This window comes from Motacilla alba, chromosome Z (assembly GCF_015832195.1).
Source record: "Motacilla alba alba isolate MOTALB_02 chromosome Z, Motacilla_alba_V1.0_pri, whole genome shotgun sequence".
Taxonomy (NCBI): Eukaryota; Metazoa; Chordata; class Aves; order Passeriformes; family Motacillidae; genus Motacilla; species Motacilla alba.
This window is the reverse complement of record NC_052046.1, coordinates 36,198,174-36,222,108: the sequence shown is the minus strand read 5'-3', so window position 1 is coordinate 36,222,108 and position 23,935 is coordinate 36,198,174. Positions and strand designations below refer to the sequence as shown.

The 23,935-nt window shown below is 39.6% G+C and overlaps 1 protein-coding gene across 4 annotated transcripts in view; it reads right to left on the bottom strand.

Annotated features, from left to right (window-relative positions):
- Positions 1-11,633, bottom strand: part of SUSD1 (sushi domain containing 1) — a 42,575-nt gene extending 30,942 nt beyond the window's left edge. Inside the window, exons 1-7 of one of the 4 annotated variants that reach the window (XR_005255462.1) lie at positions 10,907-11,123; positions 9,326-9,457; positions 7,631-7,786; positions 6,837-6,989; positions 5,282-5,458; positions 3,240-3,419; positions 1,447-1,626 (exon numbers count right to left, since the gene is read on the bottom strand). Coding sequence is in view for 3 of the 4 variants with exons in the window: in XM_038125345.1 (XP_037981273.1) it covers positions 1,447-1,626; positions 3,240-3,419; positions 5,282-5,458; positions 6,837-6,989; positions 7,631-7,786; positions 9,326-9,457; positions 10,907-11,075 (1,147 nt within the window). In the remaining variant the exon portion in view is untranslated. Of the gene's footprint in view, positions 1-1,446; positions 1,627-3,239; positions 3,420-5,281; positions 5,459-6,836; positions 6,990-7,630; positions 7,787-9,325; positions 9,458-10,906; positions 11,124-11,143 lie in introns of those variants that run through there. The other 3 variants (XM_038125348.1, XM_038125347.1, XM_038125345.1) reach the window with 3 other exon arrangements.
- Between the last annotated feature and the right edge of the window lie 12,302 nt (positions 11,634-23,935).

The window sequence follows — 23,935 nt, the reverse complement described above, 5'->3', positions numbered from 1 at the left end:
TTAGAGCATGTAAATGTCAAAGGCATCCCTGCACAAGCAGAAATTTCATTTAATTTTAAAGCAATTTGTTAACTCTAGTGAATATGAAAAATGTAGAAGTCAAGAAGATGCAAGATTTTGTAACAATTTCCTGTTGATGATTAATTGTTTTTAAAGAAGTCTGGACTAGTTAGGCAATTTTTCTAACTCTTCTTTACCATTCTATTTGATGACAACTGACTTTTTTGGCTTTCTGATCCAGCAGCTAGAGCTGGAATCTGGCAAAGCTCTCACTGAAATCCATGGTAATCCTGTGAGTGCAGTCTGCAGGTTCTGGCCCTTCAAAACTTCACAGTGCTCAAGACAACTCTTGGCCCTTCAAAGACTGACAGACCTGACTAACTTAGTCACTTTACACAATGCTGGCTTCAAAATCAATTCACAAAATACTGTCACATGAGTTTCCTGAATGAAATATGAATCATGGCTTCTAACAACAGCAGTTCCATTTTCACTTGGACACTTTAACAGCTGAGAGAACTGCTTTTCTGCATACTCATTTTACTTTATGTCGCATGTTTTACATTCACCATAGATGCTCAAGAGATCAAGTGAGGGAAGAGAGGCCTCATGCCTGAGGCCTGCATGAAGTTAAGTGGCAGCAGTCAAAGACAAATTTCTAGTCATTTTGAAAACCATGAAGATGTTTCAAAGCTAAATGAACACTATCTTCTGCAAAAGACAGCACTGCTACTAGAGATAGACAGTGATAGACAACTCCTTTTTAGGACACAGAAGAACATCAATGAGCACAACAGTAATAGTCCAAAACATCTTCTTGTTGTTGCTGTTAATAATATGTCAGTACATCCTGTTTCCAAGCACACAGTATGACAACACCATTATTACACATCTCCCTTCTCAGAACTCATTCTTTATTAAGAAAATAATTCTGGAATGAAATTCAGACAACTAGATGTAGGCTGGAAAGGCAATCATTAACAATTTTTGCTTTCGTCATTATGAGAAAACAAAAAACAAAACAATGAGAGAGAGAGAGAGAGATAAAGGGTTTAAAATGAACTGCCACTATTTTCACTGGAGTGCAGTATTAGAGTAACAAGAAAATATTGTTAAATGCCTAATTGCCCTCTGGTAACACTCCATGGGCTTCTAAAGCTGAAGGCCCTCAGTGAAGCAATAAAGCTCCAGTAGCATTAGTCTCTTCCTGTTTGAGACAAAAAGCAAGACAGCTACAGAAAGATCTGTGGCATCCAGTAGAAACTGCTGTATTATTAACACTCTCTTCTGTGACCTCTCCATCCAAAAGTACCACCATATTCCCTGCATTGTAAATTAGAAGGGGATTTCTTTCCTTCATTCTTCCTCTTGCTCCTAACTTCAGAACAGGAATGACAAACTAATTAAATTGCAATTTAAATTGCAACTTTGTATGGTAACACTTACCTTCGCACACGTATGTAATATTTTCCCATGACTGATCCATTGTGCATTCTGAAAAATTCCTGTCTCCATTGAAATAATATCCCTCTTTACAGTGGTAGTAGACTCTGCTCCACAAAGTGGTAGAGTTGTCCCAGGTCATTGTCGTGTGTGGAATCAGCAAAGGTTTGCCACAGTCTATTTCTAGAACAGAGAAAAACAGGAAAACAAAACCTTGAAATGAAAACAGGCAAGACAGATCAAAGTGTTAAAGATGGAGGGATGAACTGTCCCAGCAAGTTACACTTTCTTTTTTCCTCTTCTTAGAGATTCCTAGAAGTCAGGGAGTTCATCAGAACCCAGAATTTTGTGGCTGGAGACCTTCTAGCAGGGTGAGACATTTCTCCGAGATGACCCATAAAATAAAAGAAAGTGTTCTGATTAGAAATGGAGAGCAAGGATCTTTAAGCAAATTTTTGTGAATAGGTCTATCTTCCCACAACACTCTCTTATCCTCCACATGCTATTTATTCCTTTGTTTTACCTACCATTAGTAACAGTAGATATTAAAAAAGACACATGGTCTGAGGATTGTTATGAAAGAACAGCTTCAAGAGGTTATTTTCCTTTGTCAGTAGATTTAATTCAAGTTTTGAAAAAAGATGCTGCTACAGACAAGATGAGCAATTCTGAGGGAAAATCTGATAGATTATGCAAACCACTTTACAGATAATTAGAAAGCTGGGATAATGAACTAATAATTCAATTCATTTGCTCAGATTTTGAGGGCTGACAACAAGCCATGGAATAGCTATTGCACATGGAAGCATGTGCTTAACTCCTAGAAGGACAGTATGTGATGAGACACAAAAATTCCTCCTGTTCCAGCTACCTGCCCATGGCCATTCTGTAAGCAGACTGAAATGCAGAAGCACATTCTTGTGTAACATCTCAAAGCTTCTACTTAGAATCATGACACAGAATAAGAACATTAAAGGTCATTCTAAAAGTGGAGAGTGGTTATAACATACACATGGAACATTCAAAAAATTTACATTTGATTGCAATAAACTGAAAGCTTGATCCTGGATCAAGCTGAAAATATATTGCTTACCCAAGTGGAAAAGTGAAGCTGTGAAAACTGACTAAAGAGTGTAATTATTCTAAGGTCTCTTAATTAAGAATATGAGCCCAGATTAAAAAAAACAAACACCCCCCCCCCAAACCTATAAACAACAACAACAACAACAACCAAAAAAAAAAAAAACCCACAAAAAAAAAGACGTGGTTTTTTTTTTTTAATGTACTTCTGTGTTCCGTCTTACTGAGGAACTCCTTAGGCTACATTCCTCCAAATCATAGCACTGTAAGAGACTTGACTCTTCTCAAATAGCAACAGCATGTATGAGCAATCATAATTTGCAACTGGAAACTGTACAAATACAGGAATTTTGAAGGCATGTTAATAACTAATAGCAGTTTGATTTCTGATAGTGGTTTCAACTGCTGTCAGAAAAGTGATATTGAACTAGAAAAAAGGTCAGCAATTTAGGCTCTATTTTCATCTCATGGTAATCCCAATGCCTGACACGCATTGGGATTATGTTCTTGGAATGTTAACTTTTAACAATTTATGCAACTTCATTTGCAACACAGATTAAAAAAAACACCCTGTTCAATATATGGTTTTTGTTTTGTGACAACTTTCTATGCCAGAAGACTGTATAAACTGAATGCCCAAAGAGGATGACTGATATTTATTACAGTGACTTAAAGAGTATTGATGCTAAACAAATCAGAAGGCAGGCTTTATTTACCTTTGCACACCAAATCAGGGCCATCCCACTGTCCTTTGGCATTGCAGACTGCAGTGCCACTGCCGCCTACCATCAGGTATCCATGAACACAATCGTAAGTAACTTCACTTCTGTATGTGGTCCCACTCACAGAGGTTGGATGTGCATTCAAAACAAAAGGTGGAGCCCCACAGTCCACACCTGAGGAGATGAAGGAAGAGGAAGACAGACCTGTAAGTCAACCAGCAGGAGCAATGACAGGTGAACTCACGTAATTATTTCTTCATTTTTACCAGCTAGCCCTCTTCTCCTGTAGTAATGCAACATTTCCTCAGGTCCTCTGCAATATTCCCACTATGACTGACAGTGCTGTAGCTACTCCAAACATCTACTTCCAAATAAAAGGACGCTTTTCTGTCTTTCTCTCAGAATAGCACGCTAAATCTGTGACTCCCTCCTCAGCCTAGCTGATAGTATACAGAAAAGTCCTGGTTTTCTTCTGAATCTCTAGACTCTCCTGCTTTTACAAACCTGATTACATTGGGTAAGGTGGTTCTATACCATTTGCAACGAGCAATACTCAAAGGAAGGCCAACGAGCAGAAACTGTCTTTAGAAAACAAAACTTTTAGAAGTATACAAAAACTGTAAAAATGCAAAAGCATAGAAGCTACAAAATACTATATAAAAGTTTCCTGTTAAGGCAAAAGTCTACATAATGCCTAAACAAAGAAGTCAAGTAGCATGCACACACACACACACTCACACATACACAGAGAATTTGTTAAAGGTACATTTACTAGTATAAAAAAAATCAGACTTGCTGGTTTTAGAAAGAGAAGTCCTAATTGAAAAAGGCTTACAATACAAGGAGGAAATAAGTGTGACATTTCAGACTTTTGGCTGTTTCTTGGTGTATCATGTATGTTATTTCAATTAACCATAAGATAGATGCTGAGAAAAAAATTTTAAAAGTCACATGAAAAAGCAACTTCTGAAAAACATTAGCAAAAAAAAAAATCAACAACTCACAGAATTACATTCCACAATCTTTCTCTAGGGACCACTTGAGACTCTGGGCACTCCCTTTTTGTTTTCAAATTCATTGTCCTTTATTTTTTTGGGAGGAAAAGTGTTACTTGCATTGTTTTAAAGATGCTTTATCTTTTCTTTCTTACGGATTTCTAGTGATAGTCAATATTTTGCTTTTCCCAGCCACACTGTTTTAGCACCCTTATTTTAATTTGTTCACTTCCCATAAATGTTACATTTCCATCCATTCTTGGAGAAAAAAAAAAAAAAGAGACAGAGAAAGAGAAGACTGTTTCAGAGAAAGAATGAACTCTCCTCCCTAAGTGACAATTCCTGGATGACAATTCTTGCCTACAGAATTGCTATACGCAGGGTGACTTCTGTTAGCTAGCACTTCAAGTATCACGTAACTAATATAAAGGTTTTCTAACTACTCAGGGGAGCACAAAAAGAATCCTGCACCCTGCACTCATAAGCAGTAATATTGCCAGAGAATGGATGATTAAAACACCAAAGCAAGTACATGTTTTAAAGACAGTCATAGGAAACTTAACTCTTCCGGAATGTGGAAGTGTCTGTTCATGCACAAATGTTCTTAAAACTATGAAGACTACCCAGAGATGGAGTGCCATGATGCCCTCTTTTGCATCTACAGCAAACCTTCAGACAAAAGTTCACAAGGTGTCAGGAAAATTGATGTTTTCATGAGAGGTCAGTGATGCCTTTCAACTCAGTAACCTTTCCCATGCAATGTTAAAGAAATCTAGTTGTTTTCTAGGCCTCAGCTCACAGGCAGGAGGACACAGTGCAGTGTCTATAAAAATGCAGGGACCAGCATAAAAATATCACTACACTAAAAAAAAAGGTAAACAATAACATGTCCTTTAATTTTCTTCTTTTTCTGCAAATAATCAGATCTTAAAAAAACATTTCTTTCAGATTGTGGAAACAGTCTATTATCTTTACAAACACACTCCCCATGCATGAACCCCCTCAATGAAGAATTTAAGAAAGATGTAAAAAGCTTTTCACCTTTACAGCTTAAAGTGGCAGGTTCCCAAGTTTCATTTGCAGTGCAGTATGAGGACTTTCCTTCATTGCTGTAAAACCCTTCTTGACATTCATAATGAACTGCACTTCCTGGTAGCAAGCTGTAGTTCCCCACAATGTAGCCATGTGTCATTTCAGGAGGGGAACCACATCCGATTTCTGCAAAGAGACTGGGTTGAAAGATCTCAGAGTACATAAATCACAACAATTGACAGCTTTAAAATCAGCTGAACTAGATGGTCACATCCCAAAATACACCTGATCTGATGAATCTGAGGGCTTACCAAAGAGGTAGAATAATAGATTTGAAGAATTGTCCTGGCCACAGTTGGAGGAACACTGGGAAGCAGTTACTGAACTACACTTTTACTAACATACAGCTGGAGCCATTCACAACACCAAAGATGAGACACTGCAACGTGATGGTGCTTTGAGTGGGCCAGTCACGTTGCAGCCATGGCTGAATGATACTTCAACATCACAGGAAAATTTCAGGCCCCAACACACAGCTTTATTTCCCTGTGCATGGGAAAAGTGAAGCCCTCTGCAGCAGATAAATTGAAATTAAATGTTCTGCCCCTCAAATCCTTCATCTCATTGAAACAGCCTGCGTACAAAAGCTCCACTCCTTCAGCACATCTGCTTGGACAAGGCTCCCTTGTGCAATTCTGCAAGAAACACAATTGGTACAGACACTCTACTTCATCACAGAATATGGAGAGGCCAGTCAGTGAGATAAGAAGCAGGGTTATCAGCAATTCTGGCAAACAAAGCGGAGCACTCCAGCCAGAAAAACTGAGCAATTACAGGCTGTGATGTACTGTACTGATGGTTCTGGCAATAATTCAGAAATAAAAGCTGAATATAATCTAGGCAGCTCCTTCCACCTGGGATGCCTGTGTTCATTATATACTCTGATAGCCACAGCTTACACTGCTAGCAGTTTGCATCTGTGAAAACTGACACTAAAGATGGATTTTCAAATTGGAAACTTGGTTCTGGTTGTTTGGTTTTTTTTGTTATGGCAACATAAATGGAACTGTTTATTTATGCAGGAGGCACACTATGGAATAAATAGCTAAACTGTTATTTTATTATTCCTGTCTCCTGGGCTTTTTTCATTCATCTAACCTCTCTTATCAGCTATTTAGTCTCTCTTCTCTTCCCCTTTATGTGATGTGATTATATAAACAACTGGATTACAACACACTTCCTTTCTACTCAGAAACTAACTACATTACTTTCACAACATTATCAAGCTTCTCTGACCCTGCACATCTGAAGCACTACTAAGAACCTGTAGAAATATCTGGTGTTGACTCCGGGATCCTGACATCACTGGAACAAACTGAATACAAGAAGAGAAAAAAAAAAACAAAAAAACAAAAAACAAAAAACAAAAAACCAACAACATACAGCAAGGAAAGTCCAGAGAAAGAGTTTCCACCTGGGAGAAGCACAAGCCAGAACAGGCACTACACTATGGTGCAACATGTGATTTTATCTGCTAGCAAAAACAGTGTTGGAAGACTCTCACCTTTGCATGAAACTATGTTTCCATCTTGGCGAAAAGAACGCTCTCCAGTTTCTAATTTATAACCATCATTGCAGTAACACATGTAGCTTCCTTCAGTATTCACACATCTTGCATTGTGACCACACAGCCCAGACTCCTCACATTCATCAATATCTAAAAATTCAGAGAAAAGTAGATGCACTTCCTAATAGGGGGTTTTGTTTTAATTAATTAATAAAGGGCCCAAGCTTAACTCTCCCTTGAAGAGTTCTACATAGGTTCTCACAGCTCTTCTAGGAAAACAAAGGAGCTTATCCTTGTCCCACCTTCAAGCATGTGGAAAGAGGACTGTTGCAATTTTTCACTAGCTGTCTTTAGAATTACTGCTGGTTTACTTGACAAATAGTTTCCAATGTTAAGTGCTGTTCAAACAATTCCAGAAAAATCCTGTATCTCAACACCTCTTAAATGGTTACAACAGTTCATCACTAACAAGAAACTGGCTAATATTCTACACTAAACACAAAAATTACAATCTGAGGAATTTTAAGTATCATCTTATTTCATTAATCTAGCTGCTGCTGGTTCTCCTGAAAAAAAAATCATTGTTTGAATGAGATTGTGAAGCAATAATTTGTAACAGCAGAGTTCAAAATGGAACTAATTCATAGCTGTTAGGAATCTGGATGTCAAACAAGCACATAAACAACAGTGGTTCTCTGACATAGCGTCAGAAAATAATTTCTTCAGTGATAGGAAAAAAATATTTGTGCAGTTCTGGATTTGTCATGCTCAGGATTCTTTGTGATGTCTACCTGTACAGTTCGTGCCATCATTGGGAATAAATGTCTTGTTGTTGTTGGAGGCTCGGTATCCATCAAGGCAAACACAGTAAAAACTTCCATGTGTATTGTGACACAGGGTATGATTTCCACAGATCTTGCTGGCTCCAATCTGGCATTCATCTTTATCTGTCAGTACATTTAAAAAACATCAGAGAGAGATTAAGAAAAATGGGGTGTCCTCCCTTCCTCACTCATGCTCAAGAAACCAGACTTCTCCTAACTGATTTCCTTTATAAAGTATTTGAGATGTAAACACTGCTGGTAAGCTGGAGAACAACAGAAACTTTTGTACCTGGATGAAAATGTGAATACAGTTTTGTGACACAGCTCAAGTTATCTAAGAGCCTAAGAGCTGCTGAAACCAGAGGGCCCTGCTCTATCCTTCCACTCTTCCTTGCGGTGTACACGGACTATAGCACCTCGTGGAACACCTGCGTGGGGGCGATCCCAAGCCCAGCTACAGTCTGGGTAGAGAATGGATCAGGAGCAGCCCTGCTGAGAAGGATTTGGGGGTGTTAGTGGATGAGAGGCTGGACATGACCTGGCCATAAGCACTCACAGCCCAGAAAGCCAAACATGTCCTGGGCTGCATGCAAAGCAGCGTGGGCAGCAGGGGAGGAAGAAGATTCTGCTCCTCTGCTCTGCTCTGCTCTGCTCTGGTGAGAGCCCACCCGTAACCCTGCATCCTGCTCTGAGGTCCCCAACATAAGACAGACATTGCCCAGATGGGGCAAGTCCAATGGAGGCCACGAAGATAACCATGGGCTGGAGCACCTCTCCCACAAAAAAAGGCTGAAGGGTTTGGGGGTTGCTCAGTCTAGAACAGAGAAGGTCTGAGAAGCCCTTATTATGGCCTTCCAGTACCTAAAGAGTACTTTCAAGAAAGCTGGAGAGGCACTTTGGACAACATCCTGTAGTTCTAGGACAAGGGGGAATGGCTTTAAACTGAAAGAGGATGGATTTAGATTTGGCACTATGAAGGAATTCGTTAATGTAATGGTAGTGAGGCACTGAAACAGGTGCCACAGAGAAGTTGTGGATGCCCCAGTGCCCCATCCCTGAAAGTGTTCAAGGCCAGCTAGAACAGAGCTCTGAGCAACTTAGTTTTGCGGAAGCTGTTCCTGGCCACGGCAAAGGGGTTGGAACTGTGTAATTTTTAAGATCCCTTCCAACTTGAAGCAGTCTATAGTTCTATGGTTTTCCAACAGCGGGATACCTGAACTCTCTACAGGATCCAGCAGCTGCCAGTGCTTTGTGAAAGAAGGGTAAGAGACAGGGAAGAAGGTATCACTGGTGAAGGACCACCCCCTTTAAGCACTGGTAAGCTGTTACAGACACTAAAACACAGTGTTTGACATTGTCTTTTGATTCACATATCGATATGAGATAGTCTTAGAAGGACATTATCAGCCACAGTAACAAAACATTAAAATCAGCCACAGTAACAAAACATTAAACAGTGCTTCTGAATATGTACAAGCCTTTTGGTGAGGAAAAAGAATCCAAATATATTCTATGGGAGATTCTTCCAGGAAATGACAAAGTTTTTAGCACACTTCGAATAATTCATTACAATTACTTGAGAATGAGCATTTTAGGAATTTACAGAGTTTCTTTCCAGAGTTTCTTTACAGAGTTTCTTCTAAAATGAAGCAGGCAGCTTACCTTGACAATGAGTTCTTCCATTGCCTACAAATCCGTAATTGCAGATACAAACACTTTTTCCTCCACTTTGCTGACATGTTGCATGAATGTGGCAAGTTGCACAGACATCAGGAATGGATCTGTTCACAATTACTTTAAGGACAAAAACCCACAATTACCTTTCTTAAAATACCCTACAAGTAGCATGGTAGGATAATCAGCACAGAATTGAAAGTGGAGATAAAATTCAGATTAAAACACATAGAATAGACTACTACCACCTCCCACTTCATTTTGAAACTTTTAGGAAAATCATAGGTATTGTATTAAAAGCCTGAAGATTAAAAACAAACAGAAAAGATTAAACAAATAACTACATTGACAATTTTTGTCCATCCTTCTCTTCTCTGACAACAAGAAAAGAGTTTTTCAAGTTTCAGAAAGGTTTGGAAGGTATATAGTAAGTAATTCTGTCCAATATTATTAATCTTTTCTCCATATGCATTTGTTTCTCTTTTGTCTTTAGATCTGCTTCCTCTGTTTTGTTGTGCTTTTTTCTATTATTTACACATAGACATTTGGGATAGTTAGCAATCTGTTTGTATGATGTGTCAATATGGTAAAAATGTTATTCATAAAAATGTTTCTAATGTTGCCAGAAGTAAAATTACTTACACTAATTTTAGAAATTAATTTATCTTAAAAGTGGTTGAGAAGCACACAACATAATCTACTATAATTTGACAGGGCTGTAAATATACATGAAATTAGAATAAAATAATTTCTTTTCTTTGCATTCATACTTTCAGGGCATTATGTTCATTTTCCTCCACTTTTTAATAAGCTCTTTTTGTTATCACACACATACCCTCACTTTCAAAGTGACAAATGTGAGAAAGGATGGACTAAATGTAGACAACGCATGTTTATGCCAATGCCTTTCTACATTTTAAAATAATGAACTAATACTGCACAAGCTGATGGCTGATGTTGCTTGACACAGAAGTATGGAATTTTTTCTAAGATAGCTGAAATTGATAATACAAACATCACTGTATATTTAGCATCTCTGACAAATTTTGACTGCTCTACAATGGCTAAATACACAACCAGAACTGGAAGGAGAAACTGAACTCTCTAGTATTTTTTTTTATGCATCAAATTTATAATCTGTGATAAAACTGCCTTTCCACATGCACAGGGTTTCAGGTTTTTTCAGGGTTTTTATGAGTGCCTCAAAGCTGTGGGAAGCGTCATAGATTCCTAGTCCTAATTATCCATGTTTTTATATACTTGAGTATGTGTGTGTGTTTCTGATAAGAGCAGAAAACAAAAACTGTCAGCATGCAATGGCAGCCAACACAGATCAGAAAATTAAATTTACAAACAGCCACAGGGAGAACTTTCTCATGATACCTCAACCTTCTGATAAGACATGGGAGTATCCTCCTCAGATTGCCACTTCAGGAGATATAAAAACGTGTCTCCATCCCCCGCCTCCCCTTACTACTTACTACAGCTGAAATTTTATTACTTATTTGTCCTTCACAACATACAGTTTATCATGCCAGCACTACAGTCCCCTCACTGTTTTCGTCCTACCCATGCGCACCCTCAGGCGCGGCTCCCGCCGCGGCAAGGCCCTCTCAGCCCGCCAGGACACGAGGTCGCTGCCACCTCCGCCGTCCGCAGGTGTCGAGGAGAAACCCCAGCCAGCGCACAGGACAGCACCCACCACGGCCAGCTCCGCCACCAACGCCACGGGTACCATCGGCACCACCGTGAGCTGCCACCAGCACTGTCACCACGTGCTGCTCCGCCACCATCACCACGGGATACCCGAGCATGCACACCAGCATGGGCTGTCCCCAACACCGCCGCCAAGGAATGCTCCGCCACCACCACGGGCTGCCTCTGCCACCACCACCAAGGGCACCCGTCAAGCCGGGCCCACGAGGTCGGGGCAGGGCTGGCGCCCCGCTCCAGCTCAGAGTCGCCCTGCCCGGCCGCACTCACCCCGCCCCGCGCAGCGCGGCAGCGCCGGCGGCAGCAGCAGCAGCAGCAGCAGCGGCCCCGGGGCCCGGCCGCCCCCCCAGCTCATGTCCCCGCCGCCGCCGCGGCCCTCGGTGCTGCACGGCCCCGGAGCCTCCGCATCGCCCCGGGGGGCGGAGGGCGGGAGGGGAGCGAGGGCAGGGCAGAGCCCGTGGGCAGGGCCCGCGGCCCTGGGCGGAGGGCGGCTGGCGCTGCCTCCCGGCGGTCGGGATGCCCTTATCGGCGCCGCTGCGCCCTCGGCCCCCCCGGGCCTTTCACACTCAGCGAGGCCCCTTTCCTCCCCCGCCCCACTGCCCGCAAAACCCTCTCTTTTCTTCCCTTTTTCTCTTATTTTCCTTTTTTTTTTTCCCCCTCTCTTCCCTGGCACAACCCCTTTCCTTCCCCAGGACACCGCCTCTGCCCCGGCCAGGCAGGTGGCAAGGCTGATAAGGGCTGCTGCTGTCCACAGCCCGGAGGCAGGAGGAGGAACGGATGGTAGGATTATTTACGATTCCCGGGAAGGGCGGCTGCACAGACACACCTGTTTGTACGTGGGAGCTGTGCCGCCTCCCGCCAGCCGCCAGCAAACGGGAGCGAGCAGCGCCTCGGGCGGGGCCCGGGGCCGGGAGCGCTCGGTGTGCCTCCGAGGCGGGAGTGTCGCAGCTGCCTCCCCGCACGGCGCCGCCGCGCCCCGGCACGAATTTGGCGCATCAGTCCTACGATGTACGAAGCTAGTGCATCCGTACACGGCCGGCCCATTACTGCTTGAAATAAAGTAAAACTTTCTCACTGCAGGCCTTAGACGCCGCTCAGGTTAATCCCCGAACCTCGTGTTTAGGCAGGACCAGTAGTGCTGCCTGAAGAATTTTCTGCTGTAGAAGAGTAGTAATAGCCCTAGCTCTCAGAGTCGTCATTCATGTCCATTCGTTTCTAAATTTTGCATTTTAGAAAGCTGCATAAACTTCATCTACAGATACAGTTGCCCAGTTACCACAATAGAGGAGTGCCAAGGTGAGGAATCGGAGAAGCCTAACACAAAAGTAGAATTTGGTGTATTTGGTAACTCTAACGAGATTCCTGAAGAAGTTGTGCTCATGTGCTATGGTGGCTTTTCATTAATGTCTTTGAATGCTAATGCAGCCGAGTTCTCCATCACCACGGCATTTAAGTGACATAACCTGATCTTTTCCTGCTGTGTTATAACGAACACCAAATTACCGCTGTCTGAGTTCAAGGGTTTCAAAACCCAGTTTCATTGAATTACCGACTTTCTTGATTTATTTACGTAAGTTGCCCTCTTCCAGTTTTTGGGGTTTTGGTTTGTTGTTTTTTGGGGTTTTTTCTGTTTTTTTGTTTTGGGTTTTTTAAATTACTGTTCTGCCTACTTAAGCATGTGTACACTTTAAATCAGCTTCTGCTATGCTTATTCATCTTGACCAGATTCTTCAGCAGCTGCCAGTTACATACAAGTGATCCTGCTTTTGGAAGAACACACTACAGATGTCACTACTGCATATTTCTCCCTTAAATTTACTGAAATTGGAAGCATGCATTCTCAGTGGTGGTAAGTAGCTTATCATTATAAGGAATGGTTCAGAGAGCAATTGTTCTGCAGAACATATTAAAATGGTTTGGAAATTACAATTTTCCACTTCCTTGGCAGCCCACTGTGTAGCAGACCTACTAATCACTGCAATTTCTACTATTCCTTTCATAAAAAGTAGTGGAAGCAACTTTGTATAATTATAAACAAACACCTCATGCAGCAAACAGGAAAATATTTTTGGCACAAAGAAGAAATGTTTCTTTATAAATATTTTCTTTATAAATATGAAGAAATACATCATATTTATAAAGAGAACAAATAAAAAAATTTAATATAAATATTCTTTAAAGAAAGTAACAAAGATGTGTATCAGCTGAAAAAAGTACAGTACCTGGACTGGAACTGACCTTCTCGTTATGTTCCTGTCTATTGTGTCTCAAACACACAGTTAATTGCTGTTTAAGACATACTTCAGAACCAAATAATTAAACTACATACAAAGGCTACTTTAAATTCAATGCATGGTAATAAGGGTCAAAAGATGTTTAGAGGTCATTCGTTCTGTTTTCTGCTCTACAAGAAGGTCTATTCTATGATTCCTGACTTGTTTAACTTGCTCTTTATGCTGACAGTGATGTAGAATTCATAGCATTCCCAAACAATCTCTTCCACTACTTCAGGTTTGAATCCACCAGTGAGATTCATCACAGATCACTTCTGCCCTGAGGTCACCTGCCCAAACCCTAGCTAATTGGTACAGAAAGATAATTAAAGATTCAGGAGGGTAAGACAGACTAGTGTCCGAACATGCTCCTCCTTAAAATCTTCAGCAAATCTTGCTTGTTTCATGTAAACATCTCTGTAATGAAAACACAGACTAATATCTACCTATATTTTCTGTTTTGGATAGGATAAAAATTTTAATCTTTTCCTTGTCCAACCTAAACAAAGCCTTGTTTATAATCACAGTGTTTCCTTCATCCCTAACATTAAATTACCCAGAAGGTGTATGTACCAGTACTTGCTTCAATTGTTCTTCTTTGTGAAAAGAAAAGAGTCGTGACTGTCAAAGTAATTCAGTTCATCCAGAGATGCCTGGAAGTTTCCTGTGCATTTTTAGCTTGAAAGTGTCTAAATGCAGGTAATTGAAAATCAGAAGGGCAAGCTGGATTAAACATATCCTCGGCCATCTGTATTTCTTCTGCCTCCTTTGTAGACAATGAATATTACCATGTAATCTAAATCTCTTTATTTTTTCTCCTAAGGATTTTTGGCATAGACTACACTGCTTATTTTGACACATGAAGACAAAATATTTTATATTAACAGCTCTTTCAGCAAACACATTTTTAAAAACACAGCAAACATCTTCAGCCAGAGTGAATAAATGTATTTCATCCTTGTTAACAGATCACTCAGCTATTCATTGTGCAGTTGCATGCTTGAACAGCTTTCTATCAAGTGCTTCTTTCCAAATGGCAATGAAAAGAGTAACTACAGCTTGATGGAAGATTCTCTCTATCTGAATTCTCTCTCTCTTGCTTATTTAAAATTAATCAAATTAATAACTGGTTTCTGGTTACCCACTTAGCTCCCAGAATAAGAAACACCAATTGTTGAAAATAACTCAAAATATTCAGAAATAACTGAAAAGATTGGCTGACCCTCTTCAGTTTCTGTTGAACATGCTTCAGTAAATACTGTGTAGAAGTAAACCAATATCTTGTTTGATTTTATTTTTTTAAGGAAATATTATCACTCAAGTTGTTTGCAGTATTTGTGTCTGTACTCTCAGGGCGCCTATGCCACAGGGTGCCTATGTCTCAACTCCTAGCAGATGAAGTTAAGATGAAAACATAAATGAGATTTCTGCAAAAGCATCGGATACCTGAATTTGAACCTTAAATATTGAATGTTACAATTGCATGAACAGCTTGCCTAGAGGATAGGCCTTGGATGTGACATATCAGAGCATGCCCTGTACATCTCATAACAAGGCACAGTAGGTGATAAAGCCTGCTGACAGTTACTGCTAATCAGAAAAGCAGCTCTCCAGAGCAAAGGGCTGCTATCTGTGGGTTTTAGCATAGGAGACCAAACTAGGCTTTGCCACAAACTCACTGGGAGCTTTGATAAGATAACCCCTCTCTCCCTCTCTTCAATTCTCCCTCCCACTTAGATGTGTAACTGGGAAGGTATTCCTACATAAGTGTGTATGGTGCAACATAACCTCTGGTAGAAAATTTCATGCCACAGCACCCTGCCCGAGTTTTTAGAAGTTTTTAAGCCACAAGGACTTAGTGTATATTGGTTTATGGGGAGGTGTTCTGGTGTTGTCAGATCTTGGAATGTCATCCAAGAACACTGCCAATAGCCATTGTTTCTGATTGTTTCATGCTGTGTCATTATTTTGAGGGTTGTGCTGACTGAAGACCATAGTTAGGAGGAAAGAGGCAGAGAGGCACAAAGGAAAAGTTTCAGAAAGGAACAGTTAACGGCACTTCCTTCATACATTTTAAAAATAATAACTAAACAAATAAAATAAATAAATAAAAAGTAATGTTGTGATTTTTTCAGCTCCAAGTAGATGAACAGACATATTTTCCTTTCAGAGCCTAAAATATCTGCTAGAATCTGAAGAGAAATAACTTGGCAAAAAGATTCATGCTTTCTTTTCAACCAGGAGGCTCCCAAGCTCACCCACAGGGGTGTTGGCCTTTCTATTGAAGCTGCATAGAACTTAATAACAGCTTGTCAATAAAGCAAAAATTAATGACAATATCTTTGATAGGTACAGGAAAAAAACCCAAATCCCACTGACTACACAATTATCCTTGTATTTTCCTTCTCTTACCATCAGCTTTGCTGTATTTATGGGCAAGATGAGTCTTAAAGTGAGTCTAAAAACTTTACATGGGAAATATGGCAACTCGTCAAATTATATTATCTATGAAGATAAATTCCATATTTTTGTCGTGTGAGTTCCTGGCTGTCCTGCCTGAACATGTTCCTGTGAACCTGCTTTAGCAGGGAAGTTGAACCAGATGATCTCGAGAGAGCCCTCCAACCCCAACCATTCTGTGGTTCTGTGACCAGAGAAAATAAACCAAACCATCCTGAAGCTGCTCAGGCAGTTGGGGATTCTTTTGCCATGGCTTCTTTCTCCATGGACCAATTGTATTTTGTCACCAGGCAATCTCAGATTTGCATCAACACTGTGTAGTGGGAAAGAAAAGGCAATCTAGTAACCAACCTTTCACAGTAAATACCGCAACCTTTACTCTCTGAGTTGTTGTGTAAGCAATTAAACTTTTACATGCTGTTCATCAAGTTTAAAGTAGCTGGTTTTATATCCATTAGAAAGTACCTTAAATTACTGTATATTTAGATCCTGGGAATACAAAACTAGCAGAATTATTTGGATTTTAGATTCATAAAATTATGCATTCATTGGCATTAAAAAAGAGAGTGCTTTTGTTTTGTTACAAAACCAGCAGAAGCCCTGCCTTTGATCTTGGAATATTAAATTAGGTGTAACTATGTTATTTCTACATTTACTGGCAATCAGAGGAGAAATACGTCCTGGGTGATGGCATTTCTGTGTTGTTATAAATTGTAATAAAAACTTAACATTAGCATTTCTGTGGCCACCTAGTCTTTTTATTTTCTTTTTCATTCAAATTGCAAAGCTGAAAGCCCTATTTATCTTCAAATAATACCTGCAAGAAATCAAGTTTTTCTTACAATCACAGAACCACAGAAAGGGAAAGATTAGAAGGGAGCACTGGAGGACCCTGGGCCAACCTCCCTGCTCGTACAGGGTTATCTGAGAGCACATGGCGCAGGATTCCATCCAGATGGTTCTTGAATGTCTCAATTGAGGGAAACTCCATGAACTCTCTGGGCAACCTGTTCCAGTGCACTGTGACTCACACTGTAAAGAAATTTTTCCTTATGTTCAGGTGGAACTTCTGTACATCAGTTTCTGCCTTTTGTTCTATTGCTTGGCATCACTGAGCAGAGCCTTGCTCCATCCTCTCAACACCCTCCCTTCAGACACTCATAGACAGTGATGGGGTCCCCTCTCAGCTGTCCCTTCTCAAGGCTGAAGATGCCCAACTCTCTCAGCCCTTCCTTGTAAGAGAGATGCTCCAGTCCTTTCATCATCTTTGTTGTCCTTCACTGAATCCACTCCAAGAGCTCCATGTCTCTCTTGTACTGAGGAGCCCAGAACTGGACACAGCATTCCAGGTGAGGCCTCGCCAGGGCTGAGCAGAGGGGCAGGATCACCTCTCTGGATTTGCTGGCAACGCTCCTTCCCATGTAACCTAGAATACCATGGGCCTGCTTGGCCATAAGGGCACCACTGGCTCATGAACTTTCCATATAGCAGAAAAACTTGACATTCAAATAATGTAAGCCTGTGAGAACTAAATAATGACTGACTATTTAGGCCTGCATTAGGCTGAGAATTTTTTTCATGCTATGTGCTACATGGATCCACTGTCTAATTACAATTACAGATTTTTTTTATACTCATTTGATACAAAACCAGATGTACCCCAGAGGGTGTTTTAAAGGTACAGACCCATCATTTGGAGAGTAAGAAGTTATGTGTATGTCAGTTTAGAGTGTGGTTGTTTGGACTGGATCCCAGTCTTTGAAAGGGACAGAATCAAGATTAGTCAGCAGGATTCCCAAAGTTACATTCAGCATCTTAATCAAGCCCAGGTGTTTCTAGGCAATCTGCAAAGTTATCAGCAATTTTCCTGTTAGATTTCATGAGACAGTAAGTGAGCAAGATATCCCAGGCAAGACAGGATGCTGCTGCTAACATCTTATGGTCAGGCCCTTCAAAAGTAACCTCTTCCTTATCTATTTTCCTGTTGATGAGTGACAACAATGTCCTAAAAATATTTTTGAAGGGCCTTGATTAAAATCACATGCATTAAAAAAAACCTAAATGAAAAATGCATTCTTCCCATAATATAAAATTGGGAGAATCTAAGACCTGCAGAATAAGCAGTTTGTGTAAAAGCTAGAGGTACACAGTTATTGAACGACTTCCTTAAAGAAAAACTGTTCACACAAGTAGCAATAGTTCTGCACTGAGTGGTGAGTAAAGAGCTCCACAAAGTGTTTCCAGTCAGTTCTTTGGGAATCTTACAAGCACATATAGCACGCCTTGAAGGAGAAATTAACTCGGGCCATCTTGTGTCAGGCAAGTTGTAACCATCAGAGTCAAACCAGAGCAGAAAAAGAGAAAAAGACATTTATAGCATAACAAGTCTTAGCATCAAAAAGTGTGGTGTTGTTTATTAATGTTCAGGTCTCTGTGGCTGAATCAACATTGAAAGATCTAATCCTCAAAGAGCATAATGCACAGTTATTTATTGTTGAAACAAACACACTCAACAATGATGGAGTTGATTGGGAGAGGTCTGCTATCAGTTCAGTATCTGATAGACCACTGAAGGCTCTGAGAAAGAAGATAAACATGTTGAAACACAAAGGGCAACAGTATAAACCCTGTATGCTTTTAAAAAGATAATTAAATCCTCAGCAAGACAGAAATTTAAGCTGTTGAGTCATAATGAGAACATACACACAAAAAGGAAAAGAGCATGTCACCCAACCAAACATCACATATGAAGAAAAGTACAGAAACCACTTTCAGTTAATAGATGTGATAGGAGAGACTACTTGGGTAGCAAACTGGTTTTAGAAATTCATTGTGACCTTAAATAGAAAAACTACTTTCAGAGCTTTTCACAATGGGGAACCTTAGTTACACAATTCACAAAATACTCGAAATCTGAATACCAGGTGACTTGAATTCTGCATATACAGAAATGACATTTTGCTGAAGGTACTTTATTGCTGCTATTAAATCTTACACTGCTTTTGGATAATTTGGCCATGGGAGAGAATTGGAAGAGGGAAGAAAAGGAAAGAAAGAGGGAAGGTCTGTAATGCTGAAAAGTCAGCCAGTAACAGTCCCCTGTGTTTTGGGACGAACTAAACCTGACAACTTCAGGTTTTTGTTGAAAGTTTTTAGTTAGAAAAGAACCAACAATCCTTGTTTCCAGCACCCACCCACATTGCACTGAGTAAAATAGACCATGGAGCTACAGACAGTTCATCCTAGATCATCAACAGAATTCATAGTACAGAATAGCAGGGTTATCTTTATTTCTTTAGCCTTTGTAATTTTTTTTTTGTGTTGGGATCATATTTGTTTTAAAAGGAGCTTTAATTTTATTTTTACAGGCAGTGATACTCACTGAATATTTTCTCTAAGTATGTGCTAGGCAGCACCATGGCAAGGTAGAAATGGAACCTGTATCCAACCACAGAGCTGCAAGCCTGCAGCATTATACAATATCCCTCAGTCCACCCTCCTTTAAAAAAAATTTCCAACCATTGAGCAGTGTGGCTTTGCAGATCAAGATGGGCTCTGTAAGGAAAAAAGAAACACAGAAAACCCTCAATAAAAATCCTTACAGACCCTGCATTGTACAAACAATATGCACACACAAGAGAAACAGTTCATACAATCACACAGTGATTCTTCTCACTTGGAAGCAACCTTAAAGATTATATAGTCTGACCTGCCTGCCATGGGCAGTAACACCTTCCACCAGACCAGGTTGCTCAAAGCCCCATCCAACCTGGCCTTGAATACTTCCAAGGATGGGAAGTCCACAACTTCTCTAGCCACCCTGTTCCAGTGTCTCACCATCCCCACAGTAAAGAAGTTCTTCCTAGTATCTAATCCAAACCTACTGTTATTAATCTTGAGGCTATTTGCTCACGTCTTACTGTTTTGCGAAAAATCCCTCTCAAGCCTTCTTGTATCTCCCTAAGCTGCACAGCTAGAAAAACACTTACATAGTAGATTAATTGGAGGAATTACAGAAGGTATACTTTGCTTCCATTAAAAGCTCTGATTCTCATAGAAGGACAGAGGAGCTGTACTTGAAGCAGATTGGAAATAAAACACAGGATCTGAAAGTGTTACCCTGATGAACTGTCTTAGACAAAGCAGCAAATACTATGGAATAAGAATGATCACTAACTTGAGAGTAAAGTATTACTCTCATTTTAAGAGATTTTTTTTTTGGAGCTGGACAACCCATACTGCTACATTAGCACTACCTTAAAGACATTTGTTCTCATTGTCACTGGACTGTTTCTCTCTGGGTTTTTTTGCAGCATGTGAGATGAGTTAATGTTCAACAGCAAAGGCATCAGTCTGGAAATGGTCTCTGGGATGACTCACTTTTCTGAGGTCTCTTCTTCCCTCTGCCTCTACCCCCCACACCTTCTCTCACCTACATATTCTACCACAACTTTTACTTTCATTATATTTTGTTTAGACATCCTTATACTCACCTGCTACATGCCAAAGAACTCAAGTACAAATATCTCAGCACAGTTAAGAAAACGCAAGTGAGAATTCTTATTGTATTTTCAAAGCATACAAGAATCTTCTTTCCACCTCTGTAAATGGGTGAGCCCCAGGGCTATAAAGAAATCTTTTGGGACTGATCCAAACCATATGAGAAACTAGATGCTGGCAAATTCACTAGTTACTGCCCTTTATCTTTCAGCTTGCAAGTAACAGAACAAATTCTGGTATCAAAATTTTATATCTATGCTATTTAAAAGCTGTATTTAATTTTTCATTTTCCAAGATGGACATTTACATAAACTGCTTAAGGGAAAAAATAACTGTGATTGAATTGCAAGGTTAACAACAGGAGACAAGAATTCAAGATGGGATTTACTTTTTGGTTAAGGAGTAATGGGAGAAGACAACAGTTGGGAATTTCATTTCCTCACACATTCTCAGGCAGACTTGGTCAAAAAATAAGAAGCCAGATTATGGCCACCAAAAGCTAGCATTTTCCCCAGAATGCACATCAAATATTTAAGTATCAAGGACAAAATCAAGAGTTACATATGGGAGAATAACCTTTGGAGAATAATTTGCTGAAACCTGCAATTCAGTCTCAACTGAGTCAGATTTTTCTCCCCACAAAAGCATCAACACTCAGAGACTGGCAATTACATAATTTACTGGGTGGCAGACAATTAAATCCCTGCTAGACTGGCTGAAAATTTTAGTTCAGAAAGAGGCACTGCACTCCCTCGTATTTGAATCTATGGCCTTAGACTACTATCTGTTTACCATCAATCCTGAATTTTGCATGCAAGAATAAGAGGGTCTAAATTAGCGTTGTGCAACATGGAGAAGGGCAACCAAAGGAGTATGAAGGAAAAGCAATCAACAAGACAGTTGAGAAACAGGAAAAAAGCAGATTATCTTTTAAAGCTGCTATTTACATTTTTTAAATCTTTGTGCAAAGGATATGAACTTCAATCCTAGGACTAGAAAAGAGTACAGCGTAGTTAAAGGAATTCTCAATGATAGGGCCCCAAGTCTCTCATCACTGAAGCCTCTCATCCCTGTCTCAAATAACAGAATAGTCACCAACTACTGTATTGGTTTAGATTTGTAGAATAAATTTCCATCCTACTGAAAATAAGAATTTCTGCACTACTCAGGAAAAACTTTAGGTGCTGCTGACCTTCACTTCTTGCTTAAGATGTGCATTAATCCTCTCAAAATACTTGTGATATGAAAAGCTTTTCTTTAGATGCCCATGTATGCTGAAGGAAAAAAACCCAGAAAATTAGATGTTCTTAGCTGCACAACTGTTGGACCAAAAAAAACCCCGAAGGAATAGACAAGAACACAGGAAAATTCAAGACAGTATAGCCATAATTACATTTATTAAAAGACATGCTACAACAACTAGAGTTAGGAATTTAGTTAGGTATAGATATAATGTAATCAGAGAACACACTAACCTAAAAACCAAATATATTACAGCACAGCACAAACAAAATCAAATTCACCATGCACTACACAGTCACAAAATAGGTTTCTTTAATACATCTTAACATCTTTTCAGTTTTAAGTAATCTCTACAGATATAAAATACTTTTCATGCAATGCCACAAGATGCTTTACAAATGAAAGCTTTTGCTTATTAAAATATACAGACAATCTTTTTATATAAAAACATTTTACATTTCTATTTGTTTCCCCAAGCACTCTTTTGCCAGATTTAAAAACAAAACAAAACAAAAACAAAACAAAACATGATGCTACAAATATTTACAGTATTTTCTTGTGTTAGATGAACATTTTTATTAACTAAAAAGGAATTTTTATGAACAGATCATGTGAAATGAGGGAATGACAGCAATTCTTAGAGATGTTTACTGTGTCTTGAGTACAGTACTAAAAGCAATATATTAACTTTTTGCCTTCTCTCACACCATTTGGTTCACATTACTATTTCCATTTTCCACATTTTTACCACCAGAAACAGTCTCAAATAGAGGCCACTTTGTATTGAGTCTTCCCATCAGAAAGGAGTGTGAGAGAAAACAGGTTTTCATATATCTCAGTAAAAACAGAACAGTCTTTGGTCAGAGAATGAAGTGATATTCTGTTGCAAGAATCTGCTTGGTTAGCAACTTTCTTCTTGTGCTGCTGCAGTTCTACAGTGAACTTCCGCAGAAAGTGAGTAAGATATTCAAAAAGAATTGGAAACTGCTTGAAATCAAGTTTATGTGTGGTACCTTCCCACTCATAAATAAAGCAGTTTCCAAGAACTGAAAAACTGCTTACAGAGATGACATTAATCTGCTAAAGCAAAAGCTTTCTTCATTTATCAAGGACCTTCAATTATGTAAGCATTCAATTTCTTTGGGACTGCTCCAAGCACAACATGTCATTATTATCTGAAGTAGGAAATGAAGTGAGTTATGCTTGGATTCCTACATATTGCAGTTAAAAAAAAAAAAAAAAGCCTGTAATGGGAAAGACAGTAGAATAATTAAATCTGTATTGAAACAGCTGTAGTTCACTTCTTGTATAGTCAGTAGACAATATTAATTTTTCACAATATAAATATACATTTTCCAGAGGGGAAAAATGTATTTATTATACTTAAGACACCTACAGATATGAAAACCCCTACATATAAAACTACTAAAGGCACAAAAACTTTGGTCCATTTTTGTTCCTATATCACATCCCCCATCAATAAAACCCTGAAGTTAAATACTTCAGAAATTTTAAATTCTGTTAGGATTTGCTTTGAAAAGAGCAGGCAAAAAATCTTGTATATAGCAAACCAAACTTCAGAAGACAGAAGATAAAGTTAATGTAAAGAAAAAATTCTGTGCAATCTGACTAGTATCGTTTCAGCACAACAGTAACAAGACTAAGTCTGGTAGTTGTGCTCTAGCTAACAACGTATCGGGCCAAAGGTTAAGGCAAAACAATGCTTTTTGTAGGCAGCTGACCTCTCATTTGAAGAACAGAAATATAAGCTAACAGCATAAAATGGCAAGCAGTAGGTCTACATCTCTTATAAAAAACCCCAACAATACCACTTTCCTACTGACATGAATCAGAGGAGGGCAAGATAATTAATCAGACAGACTTCACTGGCACTACTATCCACAAAGACTAACAGTTTTCTTGGCACACAAAGACAGGTTTGCTGCCTCTAATCAGAAAAATGTCACAAATAGGCAAGTTTCCACAGGTATGTGGAATATCTTCTGAATAAAAAGGATCTCAATTTATCAGTACACAATTCCAGTGCAACTTACAGGACCAGCAGACAAGGCAACTGAGTCAAATTATAAGTCAAAGTTTCAGAAATTGGTTCTGATGCTTTAAGAGTTCTGCAGAAATGAAAAGAAGCAGAAGTTTTACCATTATATAACAAATCAAGGATCATTTGAAAAGGCACTTAGCTGCCCCTGGGTTGTTAAGAAGGCCTTATTATACTTTGAACCAAGCATGCATCCATCAAAAAAAATGGACTAGGAGGTAACTCAGAGTTGATTCAAGGACATGACATACAGAGGCATTACCTTACAATCACAGAATGTGTGTAAAATGGAAGGGACCCACAAGGATCATTGAGTCCAACTCCTGGTCCTGCACAGGCAGGAGCCAAGAC